The sequence below is a fragment of the Equus caballus genome, chromosome 7, assembly GCF_041296265.1.
Source record: "Equus caballus isolate H_3958 breed thoroughbred chromosome 7, TB-T2T, whole genome shotgun sequence".
Lineage (NCBI taxonomy): Eukaryota > Metazoa > Chordata > Mammalia > Perissodactyla > Equidae > Equus > Equus caballus.
The window spans coordinates 39,844,528-39,867,362 of NC_091690.1; the positions used below are offsets into that span (position 1 = coordinate 39,844,528).

General features: G+C 41.4%; 1 protein-coding gene across 6 annotated transcripts in view; it reads right to left on the minus strand.

Annotated features, from left to right (window-relative positions):
- Nucleotides 1-22,835, minus strand: part of SNX19 (sorting nexin 19) — a 57,779-nt gene that overhangs the window by 24,806 nt on the left and 10,138 nt on the right. For 5 of the 6 annotated variants that reach the window (XM_023645149.2, XM_023645147.2, XM_001917928.6 and 2 more), the window contains 3 exons: nucleotides 22,652-22,748; nucleotides 21,718-21,898; nucleotides 19,133-19,262 (listed from right to left, as the gene is read on the minus strand). In XM_023645149.2, the coding sequence (XP_023500917.1) occupies nucleotides 19,133-19,262; nucleotides 21,718-21,898; nucleotides 22,652-22,748 (408 nt within the window). Of the gene's footprint in view, nucleotides 1-17,554; nucleotides 17,718-19,132; nucleotides 19,263-21,717; nucleotides 21,899-22,651; nucleotides 22,749-22,835 lie in introns of those variants that run through there. The other variant, XM_023645148.2, reaches the window with a different exon arrangement.

Sequence of the window (22,835 nt, forward strand, 5' to 3'; positions counted from 1 at the left end):
GTCCTGAATGGCTTAATGGGGAGGATCAGGGAGGAGGATAGTGAAATCATAATACAGAAAATATTCATAAGAGCAATAAAGAATATTATAAAAAAAAATGTCTGGTGCAGTCTAAATGGAAGAAAAGAACAGACTCATTCCTTATACCCTTCTTAACCACTGGGCTGTACCTCTGCAGACCACTCAAGGGTGATTATGCTCCAACCTCATCTTACCACACAAATACAGTTCAAAGGAAAAGAGAGAGAAAAGGAAGACCAGGTTCAAGCTTCTATCATTCTAAATAGATCTACAGTACACCGGAAGTGTCAACTCATTTTATTAACCTTAGAGCAGGGTTTTCCAATCTTGGCACTACTGACGTTTTGCACTAATTTTTTGTTGTGGAGGGCTGTCCTGTGCATTGTAAAATGTTTAGCAGCATTCCTTATCCCCCTAGATACCAGCTGTGACTATCAAAAATGTCTCCAGACATTGCCACACATCCTCTGAGGGACAAAATTGCTCCCAGTTGAGAATCACTACCTTAGACTTAGGGTCTTTTGGATACAATGTGTCAGGCCACTTTCACTATCATTTTAAAACTGGTAGACGTAGCACAGTATTTTTCAAATTGTGGGCTGAACAGCAACAGAGGCCATGTAATCAGCTTTGTGGCTTGCGACAATATTTAAAAACATCTAAACAGAAAACAGATTAGAATAGAAAATATAAAAATGCACCTTATGGTTTGGGACCCTTCTGTCTCATATGTGTATGTATATATGGATATATCAGAAGTGTATTTGGGCACGTGTGTATGTGTGCGTGTGTGTGTTCATAGTGGGTCATGATATAAAATGTATTTCTTACTGTGGATTAAAGTTTTTCAGAAGTTTGAAAAATGGTAATATAGTATAAGGAATTAGGAGTTCTAAGAGAAGCGGGGAAAAGCCAAAGCCACATTTTTAGCCGCCTGGAAACATCCCTACCTCCACCCACCCCCAAGCACCCAGTAAAATGTTTATAATGGCATAAACCATGAACACTGTGTTCTGTACCTACAGTCTTAGCACATTACTATGAGCATTTGTTCGTTCAATCAGTCGTCCCAATCTACAGGCTGAAGAGAAAGGAGATCTCAACAGTGATGGTGGATCCAGGGCATTTCCCATTAAACAAGAGCTTTTGCCAATTTCACACCTGATAAATGTAATACTTCTCTTCCCTCTGATTCCTTTCCCAGGCCTCCGCCTTCCTGCCATGGCCCCTTCATGTGTTTACAGACAGTTCCTCCCTGTCAGCTCTCAGTTCTAGGCTTCTCAGTCCTAAAACTAGCTAGACCCAGGATAGTCAGTGGTGTCTGAGAAAGTTCAGCATTGTTGCCCTCTGACTGTGTATCTGGGTCACCATCCTTTCCTGTCCCGTGTTGGGAAAAGAATGTGGAGGAAATGAACCTCAAGGGCAAGAAACTCCTGTCTCTTTCTCCCAATGACTTGTGAAATCTAAAACAGCTTACAGAGTCTACACAATTTCTTCTTTGATTTTTGCTTTCATGTTTTAAATCATGGATCCACATCTTTAAAACATGTGCTTCAAGGGAAAACTAAACACTATACACCACAACTTAAGAATCTGAGTTCCATATTTTTATATCAGCCACAAACAGTTCTTGTTTTTCATTAGGGGTGGACAAGTTACAGAGATAAAATTAATATGCATTAAGAGTTGAAGCATTCTTACTCAAGGAAAGGAGTTAAAGAAATCATCTGTTGAACCTTAGAGGTTATCTATTCCAATCTCAGCAATTCACACATGGGAACACTGGGAACCAGAAAGGGGCACTTCATAGTGAGAGGCTTAGAGGAACACACAACTTCAGAGTTGGAAGGAAAGCCGGTACGCCTGTCTAACCTCCTCCCAATCCTTGGGTAACGTCATGGTATAGCCAAGGGTTCTGGCCTGTGAATCCAGAAAGTGGGGCTTTTATCTTAGGTCTGCCACCAATTAGGAATGTGACATTGGGAAAGTTGCTTAATTCCTGAAAAGGCTAATTTCAATTCATTAGACATGCTTCTTAAATATTGGCACTGAAAATCTGTCTCCTTGTACTTCTAATCATTGCTCCTACTCCTTCCTCTGGAGTTAACAGAAGGTATTAAAGTTACTAAGTCAAATCTCTCTCCCCAAAGACAACACTTTGCATTTTTAAATTCAACTACTACGTCTCCCCTAAGTCTCTTCTACAAGCTCTACATCCTTGATTCTACCAACCTCAAAGTGGAGCCCACAGAATACACTCAATAAATGCCTGATGAATGGAGAGAAATGAACCATTCCTCATCCTGGTTCCATCCTCTACGTGTGTGCTGCTTTGTTATTCTCTCTCAAAATGGAGTGCTCAGAACCAAACACAATCTCCTGATGTGCCCTGATCAGCAAAGAATGCAGAGGATTAGTACCTTCCTTGATCCAGACACTATACTTCTATTAATGTAGTCGAAGACTGTGTTGGCTTTTTGGGTACGCACATCAAAGCACTGACTCATATTGAATTTGCAGTCAACTAGAACCCTAAGTCCACATATGGACTTCAACAAAAAATCACACGCCCCTCTGTTAAGTCCAGTATTACCCTTCTATACCTGCGCAATATTTTAAAAATCTGAATTCTGAGGCTAGCCTGCTGGTGCAGCAGTTAAGTTCACACATTCCACTTTGGTGGCCTGGGGATTGCCAGTTTGGATCCCAGGTGCGGACCTATATACCACTTGCCAAGCCATGCTGTGGCAGGCGTCCCACATATAAGGTAGAGGAAGATGGGCACGGATGTTAGCTCAGGGCCAGTCTTCCTCAGCAAAAAGAGGAGGACTGGTGGTGGATGTTAGCTCAGGGTTAATCTTCCTCAAAAAAAAAAATCTAAATTATGATTTATAATATTTGTTTCTATTAGTTTTCATCTTGTTGGTTTTAGACTATCAGTTTAATCTTTCTAAATCTTTTTGAATCTTGATTTTTGTCTTCCAAAGTATTAATTATACCTCTGAGATTAGAGTTAGTTACAAATTTACTGATGAAACATTGAACAGAATAAGAACAAGAGCAACATTCTATCATAGAAACTTTCCTCCAGGTTGACATCCATGTATTAGACACTCTTGGTATAAGTGAACATAAGTGAGGCCATCTGGTCACACCAAATGACCCTTTCCTAGTTAAAACCTTTCTAGCAAGAAATTATTAAAAATTATTATATGCTTTCATGATTTTACAGCCCTGATCCTGTGCACATACCCCTGCTGAGGTACTCTGATAGCTTTGCCCTTAACAATGTCAACAAATTTTCCCAAGGAACAAGAAGGCCTCCAGGAATAAGGAACACCTGTAGGATGTTCCTCATCACTGACAGAAGAAAAGAACAATGAAGGACCCCGGAGTCCATGCTTGAAGGCTGACATTTCTAAACCCCCTCCTTACTGCCCATTTTCCCTATATAACTCTCTCGAGATTCTGTGATTCTTTAGGATGGTTTTTTGAGACATTAGTCTGCCATCTTCAGATTACACTGGCTAATTGAATAAAAGCTTCCTTTCTCGATCTCTAACTCTTTGTGGTTAACTGCCTCAGACTGTGGCAAGCATAGCAAGCCCACTGCTCGGTAACGTTGGGTTAACAATACTCAACTAGCCATGAATCACTTAAAAGTACTACAGTCTAGGCCATGTACATCCATTTTTGTCCATATGGATACTATGAAAATATGGCAAAAGCTTGTTGAAATCCACATACAATGTAATGACTGCTGCATTCCTTTTATTTAATGGTCTAATAATCCTGCTAAAGAAAGAAACCATACTAATCAGACAGTGCACGTTCCCACTGAACAGATAGTGGTTTCTAGGGCTCATTATTTCCCTGCCCAAGTGTTCGCAAAACATCTATTTAATAATGTGCTTCAGAAATTTCCAGAGATGAACGTAACGATCAATAATCTGTATCCTTTTATTTTTGGTGAGAAAAACTGGCCCTGAACTAAAATCTGTTGCCAATCTTCCTCTTTTTGCTTGAGGAAGATTGTTACTGATCTAACATCTATGCCAATCTTCCTCTATTTTTTTGGGATGCTGCCACAGCGTGGTTGGACGAGCAACGCTAGGTCTGTGCCCAGGACGTGAACCTGTGAACCCTGGGTTACTGAAGTGGAGTGCACACACTTCACCACACCACAGGCCCGGCCCTGTATCCATTTTTTAAAAGGCAAGAATTTGTCCATTTCCAAGCCAACACATCTCCATATGGCAATTTTCTTAATGATCTTAGATTGTCAGCAAAAAATATAAATTATTTCAGTTCCATGGAATATAATTCATCTGGGTGGGGTACATGGGCTTTAAAAGAGGTTATATGTTCTCTTGTTACTATTTTCATTCCCATCCTAGTCTTCAATTCTAATTTAATCATGCTTGCTCAATTCTTCTTGTTAGACCATTTTCCTTGATGGAGAAAACAGAAATTAAATGGCCTAGCAAACACCAGACCAATTCTTGTTGAATAAATACTTTCTCAACATAACCAGTTATACTATAGCATCATGGTTCAGATTCGGCACTCGCACTGCTGCAGTACAGGTTAGTTTCCTGATCAGGGAATCACGTCACTATCTGTTGGCTGTCATACTGTGGTGGCTGCATGTTGCACAGATGCTGAAAGCTATGCCACCAGTATTCAAATACCAACAGGGTACCCATGGTGGACAGGTTTTAGCAGAGCTTCCAGACTAGACAGACTAGGAAAAAGGACCTGGCCACCCACTTCCGAAATAATTGGCCATGAAAGCCCTATGAATAGCACTGGAGCATTGTCTGATACAGCACTGGAAGGAGAGAGGATGGCGAGAAAAGACCAGACAGGGTTCCGCTCTGCTGGACACACAGGGTCACTAGGAGTCAGAATCTACTTGATGGTACTAACAACAAAAACAACGCTAGTTGATCCCACCACCTCAATATCTCATGAGTTCATCACTCTTTTGCCATCTCTACAGCAATGATCTTAGTGTAGCTCCTCATTACCTTTCATTTCTATCAGTTCAACTCTTTCCTAATTTGTCTCCCTGGTTCTAACTTTAGCGCTTTCAATTAATCCTCCACAGCACTACTTAAGTGATTTTTATAAATTACAAAGTTGATCATGTCACCATCTGTTTAAATTTTGTAAATGGTTTCCCATGAAACGGGGGACAAACTATGTTCTCTGAATGACTCACAAGGGGTCTGTATAAGTTGGCACCTGTTAAACTTGTCACTGTAATCTTTGGCCACTCTTGTTGCTCATCATGTATTCCTAATCATACCTGACTTCTTTGAGTACCACAAACATGCCATATTGTTTTACTGCTCTGCCTTCAACGCTCTGTTTTCCAGCGTCTGTTCTCAACTTCCCTTCATCCTTTAAATCCTCTCAGATGTCAACTCCTCTGTAAGCCTTCCCTGACCTCTGATTACTTAGCCCCTTCTCTGAATCACACATAGAGTTCTTTTAAAAGTCCTAACTGTATGTTCTAACTCCTTATTTATAAGACTGCACCTCCAACTGCAGATTAAACTTCCTAGGGTACGAATTTGGGGAGTTTTCTGTATTTTGATTACTTAACATAGTGTCTGACACAGAGTGGGTAACCAAAAAACATTAGTTACTGAACGAATTAATGCTGTTATGTGGGACAAACACTCGTCTTAAAAGCATGGCACACAGCTCAAAATAAGCTCTGCGGAAAGCAAACACCCCAATACTTAAAGCTGCAGAAGAGCAGAGAGAGCTTAAACATTCACACGTATAGAGGAGGACAATAAGAGATTAAAAAAAGAGTGGACAATCTAGAAATCCTTTGTATTTGCATTTTATATGTATTTATATAAACATTTGGCAGATTTACTTTCCTAATAATCTTTTATTTAAGCTAATATTAAAATTAAACTGTGCCAATACACCAGCCGCAGGGTGGATGTTGTAAGACGTATACTGGGTAATAAGTCAGCTGAGCTGGAATTAAGAATTCATCATGAATAATCCAGGCAATTCACTCCTGGTTATGCGTTCCCCTGGAAGGGAAGAGGAGTGGAAGGCAAGGGAGGGGGTCAGCTATGCCTCATATCTGGCACACTCTATAAACCCTAGAGGAGAGAGACAGCTGCCAGCAGCCTACGTCTTTGTCAGTTTTCCTGGCAAATAGGCCCAGAGGATAGAAGGGACTGAAAGTCAAACAAAAGCAAAGGAGTTATGAGGACTGAGAGCCACGCTTGTATTCTGGGAAGTGCCCCTGATGGATGGAGCAGCTTCTGTTCCAACCCATTACAAGAAACTAGTAAGAAGAAAAGAAGGTAGCAGAATGTTTGGGCAAAAAAATGACCAAAAGCAAAGGCCAGGTTACCATTCTAACAAATACAGAATGAGGAGGAGACACCTGAGGGTTCTATGTTCATGGGATCAATGAGACTGATTGCAAAGGGAGATCTCCAGAAATTTGTTCTAGATTTGAGTATTGTGACACCTGTAGGATTCCAATTTGAAAGCTTATTACATAAATCTAGTGTACCTCTGAAGACCTTCAGATCGACTTTTCTCAGCCCCATAGTATGCTGCTATCAAGGCACTGCAATACAGCTCTGAAAAGTCAAGGCTGACAGGCTTTCAAGCTAGGCAAAATCAAAGTCATGCTTTTTGGGTGACTGCCTGCTGTTCGTCTGACCCATGTAAAAGCAGCAGCAGGACATCTTTCTCACAACCAGCAACTCCTTCAGAGTCTCCGGAACAGGAAATGTCTCTGCTCCAAGCCAGAGAGATTCCACTGTCAGGAAGAAGCCATCACAATTTCACCCCAATGTTGGGCATAAAACTAGTTCACATCCTGGGGAAAAGATAAACCCAGTAGTCAGAAGAGTCACAAAGGCCTCACACAGTATGATGTAATGAGTGAAAATAACACTGAAAAGCCACAAACAGGTTTCAGCCTGGCCTGACCACTTAAAAGTTGAATAAACACTGAGTTCTGGCTTCCTTCTTAATAAAATGGACTAATTTTTGCCTTTCTTTCTTCACAAAGTTATCAAGATCAAATGAGAAAAATGAAAGCATTTTTGAAAGTGCTTGTGCGTTTGTCCATGTGTCAGAGAGACACTCCTCTGGAGCCTCTTAAAAAAGTCTACCAGGTCCAAGGAACTAAATGATGGCAAAATCCTTTGTATTTCATGCATCGGTTTTCCTTTTTCTAAAACTTTCTTTCCTCCTAGAAGGCTCAGGGATATAAATATTAGAGCAGTGAACCATTTTTGTACTGTGTTTAAAAAGACTGGGGAGAGACCCCATGAGGTTATGGGTAATTTGATGACTATAGTTCAAAATCCTTCTTAAAACTAGACCTCCATATATTAAATAATGAAACTTTCATTGCAGAGACTGCAGAAGCCAGAATGCCTCTCTTTCCTTCTTTCCTTGGTCCAGAGTGAACAGCAAGCCTGGCTCATTCTCAGTCACCAGGTAGTTACCCTGACCCTCTCCCTTCTCAGTGCCTAGGGCAGGGAGGCGAGTGAAGAAGAGGAAGGCTGATTAAAATGGCTACCCACTCAGAAGAATGTTGGTAGGGGGCAGAGCACGGAGAGAAACACTTAGAGCTGGAGCACTGGGAAGAAAAGCAAGACACAAAGGAGGGCAGAAGGCAGGAATTTAGTGGTTGTCTTGATAACCAGACCCCCTGTTTCTTCCAGTGCCTTTATCCCACAGGGAGATCTCCAGGCTCTGCTCTGGGCAAAAATCACCACTAGAGGAGAGGAGGAAGGAGGGAGGACTAGAGAAGGGAGAAGTGATAAGTACGTGCTCTACGTGATGGGGCTGACTCCCAACTTCTACAAATACTAGAGACCACAGAATCAGAGTAGGCTCAGCTGTGATTTGGAAGAATTAGGGATTGTAGCTAAGTAAGCAGACATGGCAGGGTTCAAAATTATGCTGTGAAAATGGCTAGAGTAAGTTGGATAAAACTAGCCTTGAAGAGAACAAAGGATAAACATGAGAAGCAGACGTCGAAGTTAAGAAAGCAAGAAAAACACTGGGAGGAATATGGGAAGAAGGAGAAGTGACTATAACAAACAGAATCACCTTGGGGTAGAAGAGCTGTCCAAAGGTATTTGTTTGCAGTTTCCTGTCTACAGGTGGAATTTTAAATCCTTTCCAAATAGAAGGCTGTCTATTATGATACTAAGGATATAGGACAAAGCAGTGGCAACTCCAGAACCTTCACATTAGCAGTGACTTTAGGGGTACCACTCGTGGTTAGAAAACAAGAGGGAGAGAAGAGTGGGTGGCTGAGGAACTAATTTTGAAGCTGTATTTACACAGCTAGCATACCATGTTTACATAGATTATATGTTTATGGAGGGGGGGCTAAGGTCCCCTCAAGACCACCTTTGGTGCCATAATTACATCGGCACTAGATTAAGGTATATTTCCTGCCAATTCACCCCTACTCCCTCCCTGCTCCAGTACCAAACAGGCCTGCTCCTCCAGAGGGCACTCGGTGAAGTCTATGTCTAATGTCCACGTCTAAAGACAGAAATCAAAACTGAAGCATTAACATGTGGCTATGTCTCCAAAACCAAGTTCATAAGGAAAGAGCCAAATGATCTCCATCCATGGCTGAAAGCAAGAGAAAATGCCCTTGATTACTTAACAGGTTGATAAGATTCCCAATATCAGTGCAATCTGGCGGTGACAATCTCTACTGCAGTGAGGTGTGTATCTAATACTCTGGTATCCAAAAAGGCTTTGAATATAGGACCAATTAGCTTATAGAAAGAACTGACAAAATTTTTCAACTTCAGATGTTTAGCTGGTTTCACCAACGTAGACTTTCTGGTTCCCTTTGGGTTCCTGGGTCAAAAGTGTTCGCAATGAATCAGCTCCAGCCCTGAGTCCTTGAGGAGTGGAATGCACTCAAAGGGGCAACTTCTGGCGGCATATACTGGTCAGAGAAGCAAGTGTATGCTGAAGACCAATCAGAACAGAGGAAAGAAGGGTGAAAGATGAAAGAAACTGGGCTCGTCTAAAAGTCAGTGGCACGAAGGAAAGGGTAGATAAGCAGCCTCTGAATCATGGAGCAAGACAGTGAACGGTTTCGATTACTATCACCATCACGGCAAAGACCTATACATAACTGCAAAATAAACACGGCCCCTTCAAAGAAGGTGAAGGGGTATTGTTTAACCTGCAGCGCCACCTGGTGCCCAGAGGGAGAATCCCTGTCCTAACTCCCCCAAGCAGCAAAAGCCTGGTGGCTTTCCATAATGTATTCAAATAAAACAAAAGGATCTCTCTCTCTGTCTTGTGGGCGCGCACACACACTCATTAAGGGGCTGGTTGAAAATATTCAAAGTATGTTTAAAGTTTATGTTTTATTTAAAAGTAGAAATAATGCACCTTTCCCTCTTTAAGAATGTTTCAGTGCCTGAAATATTCTTTCCCCTAAACCAGTCTAAAGGATACCTATCTTACAAGGTCTAGCTTTAAACACTTATTTTCTTCTATAAAGCCTACCTAACACTTACTCCCAAGAATCCTTCTGATTTTTTTTACTGTATTTATGATCTATACCTCATATTGTTCAATATTTCTAACTGATTCATATGAGTTTTGTCTTAGGCTGAAAGGGCGTTAAATTAGAAACAATGCCACACTAGGTCGGAAGAATTAATAAGTACACACAGGCATCAAATCTTACACAGACTTTTCAAAAATTATGTGTAAAGAGGTCACCATAACAAGAACTAAATAAAATTAGTTTCCTAGAAAGCAAAGGAAGAGGGTTGGGAATACTGGGTTAAGGGGTAGTTCCCTGGTTCTACAGAAACCGCAAGTTTCTGCTCTGGATATGACTGGGGGAGATTTTAAGTAAGTACGTGAGTAAGATAGGATGGAGTGCAGAGATAGATAACATAATATGAAGGAAGAGACCTTGATGTGAAGGATGCAGAAACGACTTTCTGTTTCTTAGAGTCTTTTCTTTTAACAGATCACAAAGCAAGCTCACTATAAGACCTCTACAAAAAACCATTAAAATGTAAATATATTATCTACTCTACATCAGATGTGTTACCACCCTAGCAAATAAGAGTTCCCAAGGAAAAGGAATATGGAGCTTGTAAAGACGGATGAGAATTCACATTTATTGAGTGCTACCACGAGCCAGGCATGCAACAAGAGACTTTCGTTTATTATCTCTTATCCTCCAACCAACTTCATGAGCTAGGCAACGTTATCACCTAACTGAGGCAAAGGGAAGTTAAGTGACTTATTTTAAGTCACACAAATAGTAAGCTTCAAAGCAGAATCTGAATTCGGATCTGTTTGAATTCAAAGCCCAAATTCTTACTTCACCATGTGGAAGGAAAGAGGTTGAGAAGGCACATCTGTGATGAGACGCTTCCAGAGAGGGCAAGCTTAGACCGGGACTCACAGTGTGTGGCCCACGACGGCAGGTGGCACTGTGTTCTTTTGGAAACGAGAGTGCCACCAGAATGGGAGGTAGCCTAAAGGGCTCAAGGGAAAAATCTCTTTGCTCAGGCCCAACCACAGCTCTGGAAATTGGAGTTGTCCTTTAAAGAGCTTGGGGAGGGATGTGAGAGAGACAGCTTACATCTGTCTTTCTTGTCCCCCAGCACTGCTGAGGAACTCCTCAGGTTCTCACTAGTGATAAGCAGAGGGACAGATTAAATTGGAATGGCATGTGAGGTCCATTCATTTGACACAAATTTAAGTGCCTTCCATGCATAGAGCTAGGTGCTTACAATAGAATGGTGAATAAGATAAGATGCTTACAGTCTGAAACAGTCCTCAAAAACTGTCTTGGATTCCTATTTGCAGTTACAGATGGGCAAGAGATGCCAATAATTTGATCTGAAAAAAAGGTTCTAAGGTTTAAATACCTCACAATATTCTGTTTGTTTCTTAACTGTTACAATGATCAATTCTGTATCTCTGTTAGAGTGTATGAGAATTTAAGAACGTGCATCACACACAGAAGTGCAAGAACACCTGTGCGCAGGCACATAACCAGTAAGCTACCACCTACCTTTTATAACCATAAGATGTATTCAAGCAGAAACTAACAGTACATGACAGGGAAGGCATGATGTCTTTATCCTAAGATGGGTGTAGAATAAGTGACACCTAAGAAATATGACAGGGAGGCCACTCATATATTAGGAGAGACTGTTGGGGCCCATTCGGGCCCAGTCTATAGAAGTCAAGAGCTTCCTTTTGTCAAGGTCTTGTGGAAGAAGCGTGGGACAAGCAGCTTTCCTTTTCCCCAAGGAAGCACAACACAACCTGAACAAAGCACGTCACTGCAAAAAATTAATTTCAGCATCTCTAAAAACAGCCTGAGTTGATAATCAGAGGGCCAGTAAATAATCTGACAGGAAAATACGAAAACTTAGTTTGAGATGATTTTCTGAGAAGTTTAGGGGCAAAGGAAGAAACTGTAAATTGTGTTTCCTGAGAAACTCTAAATCTTAACTCTGATAATCTTTTTCTGACTGGTAATAGGATGTAGAATAGAGATACCTAAAGGAGATTATACAGTCTTTGATCTAAGAGTGCTTTAAGAATAAAATCAGAATATGCAGATTGAAATGAATTTATATGCTACCATTATATACATGTGTCCCTGAGGCCAATTGGACGGAAAGCAAGAGAGATTAGATGGGACTAAGGCACAGGGACTTTCAAGTGAGGCCAATTCTAGTGACCAGTGCTTTGCGAGAAAGCTTGCACAGTGGGGAGGCAGCATGGAGTAGCAGAAAGTGCCTGGGCTTTGAGGCCAGGATGACTTAAGTGAAATCTTGAGTGTGGTACTTACTAGCTCTATGATTCTGAGAAGGTTATTCAATCTGAATATCTGTCTATCTCAGAACTGCACTGCACATTAGTGCACAGAGTACACAGCTGCTTAGCTGGTATAGTTAGTATTTAATGTCAGTTCCTTTCCTGCTGCAATTGCGTGTGCCCTTTTGGTGGCAGGCCTGGAGTTTCCCTTAAGATGTAACCAATGTCAGAAAGACCCTTTAGCCATCTGCTACTTAGATATGCCCACCGAGAAAGAGGTCCTTGAATGGACTCTACCCAGAGAACACCTAACATTCTGGAGTGACCTAAGAGAATAGAGGCGGCAAAAAAGTTTGTAGTCATCCATTCACAATTGTCTTTAAGGAAGATGAATGGTTCCACCTCATAGTGCAGCACTCTCCAACGGCACCACACTCTGTCCACAAACCTTCCTCCAACCTTTCCTGGGAGACAGTTTGTAGAGAAACCTCTTTTCTAAGAAAATAATTCCCTGGCCTGGCATAAGGTCCAGAGCTTGCCATTTAATTTTCTCCTGGGTCCACTCCTTGTTGGACTCCTTAAACTTGACACATTCTTTCTTTTCCTCTTCCTCTCTATATACTATATCCTGACTTCACATACTTTTCTACTCTCCTTTGCCCACAGATCACAGAACCTTCTTCTTTTTTCCCTACTCTTCTTGCCATGCTATTCCATTCCCACATGCCCTAAACACACACACATACACACTCACTCTTTAAGAAATCCTGACGCAGATGCCAGGAATGTGTCTGCTGCCCTTTTGACACAGAGTCTGATGCCATCTTCGGGGCCACGGGGAGGGCAGAGCCACGGGACGTGGCATTTGTGTACTCTACTGCTAGCCTGGCTCATATTTTTATTGTGGCATTGCTCTGGGCATCCAGGCATGGAACTGATCCAGCTTCTTCTCATTCCTTCACTCTACATCAGGACTCCATAATCATCTCACCCCTTACCTTGGCTGGGTCTTCCTGCCCAAAAGCTTCTACCATCAATGGAGCACAGTACATCTCTCTTCTTTCCCTCCAACCCCATCTACACCTGCGTACTTGTCCAGTTTCCTAAACCTGATTCTGATGCATGCAGGGATACTGTCAAGTTTCTTCTGTTTTCGGACATGAACAGTTTAGAGAGGCTGGATTCACTCCTTGGCTTAGACTGCTATAACCCCACGCCTCTTCCCCTCCCTTTGTCTCTAATTCCAAATAAGGAGTACTCCTTTTTACATAATTGGATGTTCCCAGCACAGAAGCTGACATACAGGTCAGGCGCGCATGCGTGCAAGACTTCCCTTTGACTTAACAATGCCTTTTTTGGGCATCTAACTTCTCTTCATCTCCCCTCCCCCACTCCCTCCACACCATCAACAATCAAGGGAGATTTATGAAGCCTGGCTCTTCCAACCTTGGCTTAGAAGGAGGGGTCATGAGGTTGAATTTACTCTCTCTTTTTTTTGTTGCAGGCTAGAGAGAGAGAAAGAGAGCACGCAAGAGCAAGAGAGTGCACGCTTGTGATTTGGCAGAAGTCCCAGGCGTCCAAGACAGTTTGTATATAAGTCTTTTAAGGTAGCAAGTAGAGTAAACAAAGCTGAAAGCAGACAAAATTAAATGATCTTCTTGGAGATGATAATGCTGGAGTTTGGAAAATGACATTTAAGAAGGAGATGCATCTAAATCTAGGTGGCTGTATCATTCCTGATGCCCAAATTGCAGTGTGTTCAAGATAACTACAGCAGCAGCAGTAGCTACCTGTAGCTACCTGTGGCATCAGTATCAACTATTCTTCTCTTTAAAGTGCAGAACTTAAAGAAACAGAGCCCAAGTACTCTGCAAAAGGATACAGCTTAGATACTTGTGGTTTCAGAGAGAGAACAAGCATGCTGCCTCCTGGGCAGCAGTGGAGACAGTCTCAGAGAGGTCAACACTGAACTGGGCTGGGACAATGCCACACCTCTTTAGGGGGGTAGCAGAGGAAGGTGGAGTGAGGAGGTGCTGCAGCTTTGGGGAGATATCAAATTCCAGCGTATTTGTTTACCAAAGCAAATAAAGCCAAAGAATGTAGCACGGCATGACTTCTTTTTAAAAATAAAAAATTCAAGCTGTCCAGGGGACAAGTAACATGGCTGACTTCAGGATGTTGCAGTGCCCTTTGTGTTACACGTGAGTTTGCGTACATGGAAGTGAGGCTTGGATTTTACAAACTAAACGATCATCTCCTCTTGGGGAATGTATACTTTTTGGAGTCAAAGATTTTGGGGATGGCTTTTATCCCTCCAAATCACAGGGCAAAAGTCTTATCCTGAGGGTTAGAGTTATTATAGCTGAAAATCAGACAAACCTGGGTTCAGATTCTGCCTGTGGTACTTATTAGCACCGTGATCTTGATTAAATAATCAGTTCTCTGTAAGCCTTAGCTTCCTCCTCTTTGAAACTGCGTTCATAACACCTCTTTTACAGGGCTTTTGAGGGGACTAATGATACAATATGCTTAGAGTTAGTGTTCAGCACAGTGTCTGCACAAAGTCAACTATCAATGTTTGCTGCACGGTAAATATCCTGAAGCTGATAAGATAATCAATGCCTACACTCTAAAACCTAAAATAAGCCCCATCTTTCCCATGTGTACCGTTCACACGGGAACTTACTGGTAAGAGACCTTGGGCCACAGGCATAAGATCCTTTGAGGCTCTGGAGGGCGAATTGGGATTTTTCTCCAGATACCCATGACTTATTGATTCCTATCTTAAAAAAAACTTTAAGAACACTGTGAACCCAGCACAAGATATTTGAGAAGAGGGCCAAGATTATTATTAAAAAGATGGAAATAATGACTTACAGGGAAAGATGAAAGGCCTTGAACAGGGAAAGATAAGACTCCATTTAATTCTACTCTGTGGAGGGTTAGGGTGAGGAGGTGTCAACCACCTGTGTTCCTATTTCCATAGCAGCTAATACAAAACAAAATGGACTTAAGGATAAAGTTTCATTAGATATAAGTAAGAACTTTTTGACAGGAAGGGATATGAGACAACTGAACAAGTACAAAATATCATCACCTGGAAATATCTAGGATGAACAAAGGTAAAAGACCACAGTTACAGAGTGTTCCAAAAGCAACTAGCCACAAAATTCTGTTCTTACACGACATTCATATTGGTTTCATTCAAATGCATTAAATATATTAAAAATTACCCCGCTTTAACAAATAGAGATGCCACCCCATTAAAAAAAAGTGAAAAGAGAAGAAAGTCAAGGGAAATTCAGCTGTAAGCTTTCTCCCTGATTTTGTTTATGGCATGATCTACATGTGGGTTTTGCTCGTTTCCATTCACCAGACAGCGATCTACCCAGCCAACCAGAGGTGTGGTTCTAGTGGAAATGTCAGGGAAGGGGGATGGAAATGTGAGGAACTTAGCCTGACCCAAAGCTCTTCTCATGAGGAAAGGCACTACTTCATTCCAGTAGCTCTCCCCCCTCATGTAACCAGGAGCACCATTAAACCTGGAAAATACGACTGAACTCTGTACTTAACCTATGCTTGTCTGTGCTGGAAAGAGACCCAGGTGGTCTGCTTCCTGATGTAAGACATGTGGATGCTCTGGTTGTTGCTTTAACAAATGAGCCCTATGGTACACAGTCACCTTGAAAGGACTCACAAAGCCTTTACTGTTTAGAAACTCTATTCTGTGTAACTCAGAGAGACAGGCACAATAGGATTGTGGTAGCTGCAGGAGACTGGTATAGGGTAGGGCATCCTCAAGGCATAAAAAATGGAGAGAATTTGGGGCCACCAGCTGGAGGAACTAGAAACAGAACATACTTTTTATCCTACTCTTTTTCTGAAGAGAAAATATTAAGACTTAACATTTACTGGACACTTTCTACACACCTAGATACCTAGAGATAGATGTCATTGTTATTCCTATTTTGCAGATCAGGAAACCAAAGCCCAGAGAGATTAAATACAGCATAGTAGTAGTATATTGTAGCAGATGAGAACTTGGGCTGTGGAACACCTGGGTTTGACTTCTGGCTCCACCAAACATTAGCTTTGTGATCACAGATAAGGCCCTCAGTTCTCAACCCCACTAAATTATAAAAGATGTCAGCGTAGAGACTGTGTCTGTTTTGTTCACTACGTATCAGCCCTTAAAATTTTTTCAATGAGTACAGGAATAACACCAAAACAATTCCCCAGTTGGATAGAGAGAAGACTTTTTTAAGTTGATGTGGCATGACTGCTACAAAATAGCCTGGACACATTTCTACCAGTCAAGCTAAGAAACAGCTTAAACTAGAGTGCATAATATATTTACTTCTTTACACCCCATTCACTCCATTTTATTCTTATCTATTCTCTATTACTAGAGAATTTATCTCATCAAACAGGTTGGAATTCTCACAGCCTGCAATTCCTTTGTATTTAATTTTCCTGTTTTAGATCTCCAAGAACCCTAGCTATGTAAAATACTACTTCAATGATCTTCCTGTAATTCCAAAAATATACTTCTCTCTCCTTTATCTGGTACTAGCCCAAGCCCTTTAATATTCTGAGTTAGTCAAACTTTAGGAAAACAACTTCTGACCTCTTTTATATATGAATCTCAATCTTTTTTGAATTTCTCCTGACTCATCTATACTTCTCCATTCCTACTGAATAATTTCCTATTTTCTGAAGCAAATTCATCAAGTAAATAACTTAGAGGAGAAAGAAGTAATCAATTATTACACAGTAGTTAGTTTTAGAATCTTCCCATTTTTTTGAAAACACTTAGAAGATCAGCAAAAAGAAGCCTAACAGAGGGTGAAGAGAAATGAAGGTTCAATTAGCAACATTCACAAGTGACTGAATAAAACATAAGAGTATACTTTCAAGTATGAAGGCATTGAGAAGGGAAATGTTTATTCTTTCATCCAATATTTAATGAGCATCTTCTATGGCCCTGTCTAAGTTGCTGGGTTTATAAAGCTGGCTCTGGCCCTTAAAGAACTGATACTGCAGGGCAAGGTTTCTCACCCTCTGCACTACTGACATTTTGGGCAGGATAATTCATTGTTGTTTGGGATGAGGAGGGTGCTGTCCTATGTAGTATAGGATGTTTAGCAGCATCCCTGGCCTCTACCCACTAGATGAAATAGCTTCCTGCCTACCTTCCCAGTTGTGACAACCAAGAATGTCTCCAGATATTGCCAAATACACCTAGGAGAAAACTGCCCCTCAGTTGAGAACCACTAGTTTAGGGAAAGTAGATCATCTCTCTAATTTACTGCGATAAGAATTATCAAAACTTTGAGAGTAGAGGGCTCCTCAGTTCTGGGGTAAAGTGGGAAAGGATGCCATAGAAAGTTTCACAAAATAAATGACATGTAATGCTAACTTTTTGAAAACATTTAGCAATAGGCCAAGCAGACAAGAGGGAAGTCCGAGACACACAGAGCAGGAGATCAATGAGTAGAGCAAGACACTTCAGGCAGAGACAAGGGAAAGAGCAAAGGCCTGAAGGAAGAGAGTCCGCAGAATGTTTAGGCCACAACGGTTGGTTTGCATGGGGAAGAACTGGAAATAAGGCTGGGACCAGATCATGCCACATAAGAAAGGAGTTGGAATTTTAATATAGTAAATAAGCATATATTTTAAACACAGTGGAGCCCTTTTTCAAACAAAACCTTACCTAGATCCCCAGTCTATTAAACTGATCAAAGTGGAACTGGTTTGATTGGATCATGGACCACTTAGTTTTCCCCTTAGCTTCTAAGCTGGCTTCTGAAGCACCTCTGTGGAATCCTAGAACTCTGGGTAACATACTGGAAAAATCACTTCTGTAGGCAAGAGGATATCATTGAAAGATATTAAGTACAGAATACATGTTCATATTTGCTTTTCAGAAAAAAGCACTCTAGTAGCAGAGGTGAGTATGGAGGAGGGACAAGGGGGAAAGCCTAAGGCACACAGAACGGTCAGCATTTTCTGTGTGGGTTTCTCTTGGAGACCAGTCTTCAGGCTATAAAATGTAGGAAAAAGCACATTGGCTTTGGAACCGTATACATTCAGCTTAAATTCCAGGTGTATCATTAATGTGACCTTGGGCATGTTAGTTGACCTTGCCAAGCTCTATTTTCTTACTGCGTAAAATGGGTCACCAACCTCACCTGGTGGCTGTAATAAAATATACATAAACAGGCTAGGTGCTGGCATATGATAAGCACTCAACAAATATAAAGATACATCCTCTTCTTGCACTTAGTCTCTTTCTGATTAAAGCTTATTAAGCTTCCCTGACGCTATGTAACTCTGAGTGTGGGAAGGGAGATTTAATTGCTTGTTGTTAATGGACTTTCTACTTGTAGAATAGATACATAATTCTTTTTTAAAAGAAGTTTTTATTTTTGAAGTGACCTATTAGCACGAACCACATGCTAACAGAAGAGGTCAGCGTTTGGCTGCTTCTTACTTTGGGATCTGCCAGGATGTCTTATGAGAGATCAAAACAAGAGTGGCCAAAGCTCAAGTACTATGTGTGTCTGTCTGGTTCAGAGAGAGTATCTCTGGCCTTCCTCAGTTTAGCAAAGCTTGTATCAGTTTCACGGTTAGGAAGTCAGCAGCTAAAAACTCCATCTATGTACAACTCTTTCAGGAGATGCAAGTAGCGTTGGGATCACAAAGCCGAATTATAAAATCCAAGTTTCAAATCCAAGTATCCTTCCATTTCTTACCACCCTGTGTCAGTCAGTACTTCTTCAGTTGTGAATATCTACACCCCTTTCAGAGAAAACAATCTATATTTTGGGAGCATTGATCTGGTTTTCTCCTTGTCTTTCTCAATGTTTATCATCAGAGTGACCATATAGTGTTAGTTACGAAAACATGTCTGCTGTAATAAGGTGAAAGGTACACGGCTTAGAGGTATAACTGGTAGAGAACTGATTCCAGAGTAGGAGGAGTTTAGGTGAAGCATTTTAGGATCACAGCAGTGTCTGTAACTCAGTGGATTCTGCCAGAAGTCTTACAGAAGCAGACCCATTCAAACTTTACACAACAAGGCAATTAATAAAAGCTTTCTGATACTTTCCAGGCAGTCTTCATCCCTGTACCCCTATAACGACACTCCATCTTTCCTTAAGGCCACAGGTTGCCTGGATTCTACACTGTCCCTTTCTAGCGGAGAATGCACCATCACATCCAAGCCCTGTCCAATTTGAGAGTCTAACGTGAAGGAGAACTTAGTGGTCTTTACCTCTGAATCAGGGTCCCAAAGATAAGACGGAGAACTTTCTGCATGTTTTCCGTACACAGCCATTTCCACTGTTCCATTAGTAGCAAGAGGAGCAGATCCAGGGCTGTGTCAGCTAATTCTGTCTCTGTTCCTGTGGAATGAAAAGGCATCAAAAGTAACTCAGAAAAGATACATACTTGAGGAATATATTACAGTGCACTGGGTCTTTTCTACCTTTTCATCAATCATCTTGTATTTTTGTACTCAAATCAACAGATGTTTACATCATATCTAAAAAGTTCAGTGATAGGCTCTGTATTTCTTTATAATTTTTTTATGTTCCTTAGTCACTTAGTAAATATTTTTTATCTTCTAAAAGATTTTGCATACCTAGCTTTTGTTTCTTTTGTAATTTCCCCAAGGAGTTGAACATATTTTGTTCCAAGTACGTGCTCACAACTGGTGACTAACTGGAACTGGCAAGGCCCAGTCTCTTCCATCCTTACATTCCACTTGCCTCCACAAGGCATCATGGAAATGTTGTGGGCAGCAGATCTGGAGGAAGATTTGGGATTCATTTTCCCAAAAGAGTTGCTTTGAAAGCATCTCCATTACACAGAGATGTTGGTTTGTGATCCAGGAGGCTTCAGTCTGATTTTGAGATAACGTGGTTCTAGAAGAGCACTACGCCTCTGGTAAAATGTCATGACAATTACTGATTTCTTTCCTATTTTGAAGACTGGAAAGGCCACAAATGAGCTTATACCCATGCTAAACTGAAGTCTTCTGAACAGATGTATTTTATGGGTGGAAGCATCTGTTCTCTAACCCTGCTCAGGGGGTCCCAGGTCACCTCTGATTTGCTTCTTAGGAGACTTCCCAAGGAATACACAATGTTCCAGATGGAATCTCAGCTATCTGGTGCTACTACTGTGATTAAAATTATAAGTAATCATCAACAATAATTTTATTAGTCTAGGACCACTGGGTATTCTCTGGGCCAGCTTGCCCAAGCAGTCTTCCCTTAAGGGTTCCTCTGGAAAATGAATGACTTCAGATTTGGATGAATCTGCTAGAAATGAATCCTACTTTCATCTTAATCTCATCTAATATATATTTTCTTTTTCCTGCACTGTATTTCAAGGTGACATGGGAGCTGATATGTTTGCTTTCTAGTCATTTGCTCAAAGATGGGATATTCAGTTCCTTGGGAAACAGCATCATCCTGAGCTTTAGTCACCCTCCTCAATTCAATAACTCAGGTTCAGCATTTACCTAGAGCTGCCACCATGTGGTGACAATTAGTCATAGCAGTAAAAAATAAGACGGCAAACAAGGCACCAAGTTCTTTTGAAGAAAATGGTAAATTTCCTATCATATGATGAACATTTTGAGTCTCTCAGGGTTAGAAGAAGGGCTTTAGAGATATGATGTTCAAAATTTACAGGCTTGATTTTTGGCTAGAAGTATACTGCTTTACCCATCCCATCTTATTTATAATTTCTTATAGTTCTCTGACGTTTTGCTGTCATAATACTTCACTTAGCCAGTGAGAGAAGTGTGAAGAGATGGGGTTGTAAACTCCCTTTTTCACACAGTTAAGGTGAGGTCTATAGAGCAGAGGTCAGGCGACTGTTCATGGGCACCTGAGAGAGAATGGTGAAATCAGCCCTTTTTTTCTTTCTGAACCCAAGATTTTGTGATCTTTTATTTTCAGCGGGAACCTTTGTCTTGATGGAATTGAAAAGCTTTTTTCTGATAAGTCCTAGCTCAGCAAACATACCAATATCCAGGGTTCCTAATTTTTCCTCTGTTTAAAACACCTGCACTTCTGGGAAGCAAACCCACCCTGCCTCAAATGCTTACAAGGAGAAAGCAGTGTCCTCTCTTCTTCTCCCTCCTTGCTCTACCTTGGGTAACTAGGTGGTGTCATTTGCCATGGCAGTAAATAAAACAGAGGGAACATATCCATGGAAAAAGATGAATTCCATTTTGCACATGTTGTACTTCAGCTGCCCTGTGGTATATCTAAGTGGAGATTTCCGAAAGGCAATTGGAAATACAACATCCAATTTAGGCATCATCAGCACATGTGTTAGAGTTGAAGCCAATAGTACGGATGAGATCACACAGGGCGAGTGTGCAAAGAACAGACAGCCAAAAATAGAGCTCCGGAAGGCCAATAAGGGAGCCAACAAAGGGAAGTGAGAAGAGACCACAAGAGAGGCAGAAAGAAAACCAAGAAAGTGGTACCACAGACACTAAGGGAAGAAAGTTTCTAGATAAAGGGAGTAATCCAAAGATATGCCAAATCATGCCAAAAAATATCTTAAATAAGCAAATGGTATTATAAGCATGGATCTTATCTTGCTGGATTGGAACTCCCTGTTTTCACGCCCTGCTCCTCTGCATGACTCAGTTCTGGGGACTATGTGTATCTTTGGTATCCCAGCACTCAGCACAGGACTTCAGACACTGGTGTTTAACACATGGCTTGATTAGCTGAACAGAAGAGAAATTAAAGCTATGAATCCCAACTATGATAAGTCTCAAATGGATGCTACCCTGGCTCCCTTCTCTGTGGGAGCAAGGATGTTGTCACTTACCTGGATCTCCGTGGCTGAGGTCTTGGGCTGGCACAGCTGCATCTGACAAGTAACCATCCACACATCCTTGGGGTATTTGTTCAGGATCCTTCTCTGGGGTTTCCGCTGGCTGCATTTCTAGTAGCTTTGTCTGTTTTTCAATAAAAGATTCCATCCCAGCCATGGATAGGGTCTCTGACTCCTGAAGAAAGAGCCAGTGGCACATAACATAAAGATGCAGAAAGCAGGAGAGCAATCGCAGCACTTTACGTCTTCCCCATTCCTTCCCTGTGAAAGTATCGTGAGGAACTCAACTGACCCTGTGACCACCTTTGGAAAGTTTTTACCTTTTACCCAGGTTGCAAATAAAACAGTGCCTTTGTAGTCTAACCCGCCACAAACAGTTTTGGGTCATATGTTCTCTTCCAGGAAGTGGCTTTCTTTCTCATTCTGTCATCCATTATCCCAAACCCACGACCCCTTAGAAGCCAATTTGCCAACCCAGAACTAGTAGAAATTCCAAACCACTCAAAGAAAATACTTTCAGAATAAAAATTGGAGATCCAGAGGCTGGCCTGGTGGCACAGTGGTTAAGTTCGTGCACTCCACTTCAGCAGCCCAGGGTCCGCCAGTTCAGATCCCGGGCACAGACCTAGCACTGCTTATCAAGCCACGCTGTGGCAAGCATCACACATATAAAATAGAGGAAGATGGCATGGACCTTAGCTCAGGGCCAATCTTCCTTAGCAAAAAGAGGAAGATTGGCGGTGGATGTTAGCTCAGGGCTAATCTTCCTCAAAAAAAAACAAAACAAAACAGGTACCACTCCAGACGTTGGCTAAGTCCTTTACTAAGTCCTAACTCCCTTCTGAATTTGGAGAAAGTTTCAACTGCCTATAATTGCAGGATCAATACCCCAGCTATTAATTTTAGCAGTTCTCTAGGAACTTCTTACCACATTGCCTTCCTGGAGACAATAGAGAATCTTCTCATGAGCTTCAGTCGTATTCAGTGCTGGAGCAATTTTACTGGATGAGAACCTCAGTCTGGACCTGGTACAGAAACAAAGAGCACAAACAGAATGTGATTCATGGTCTTGATAACCATACAAAGGGCTGACAAGTATAAACACCTCAAAA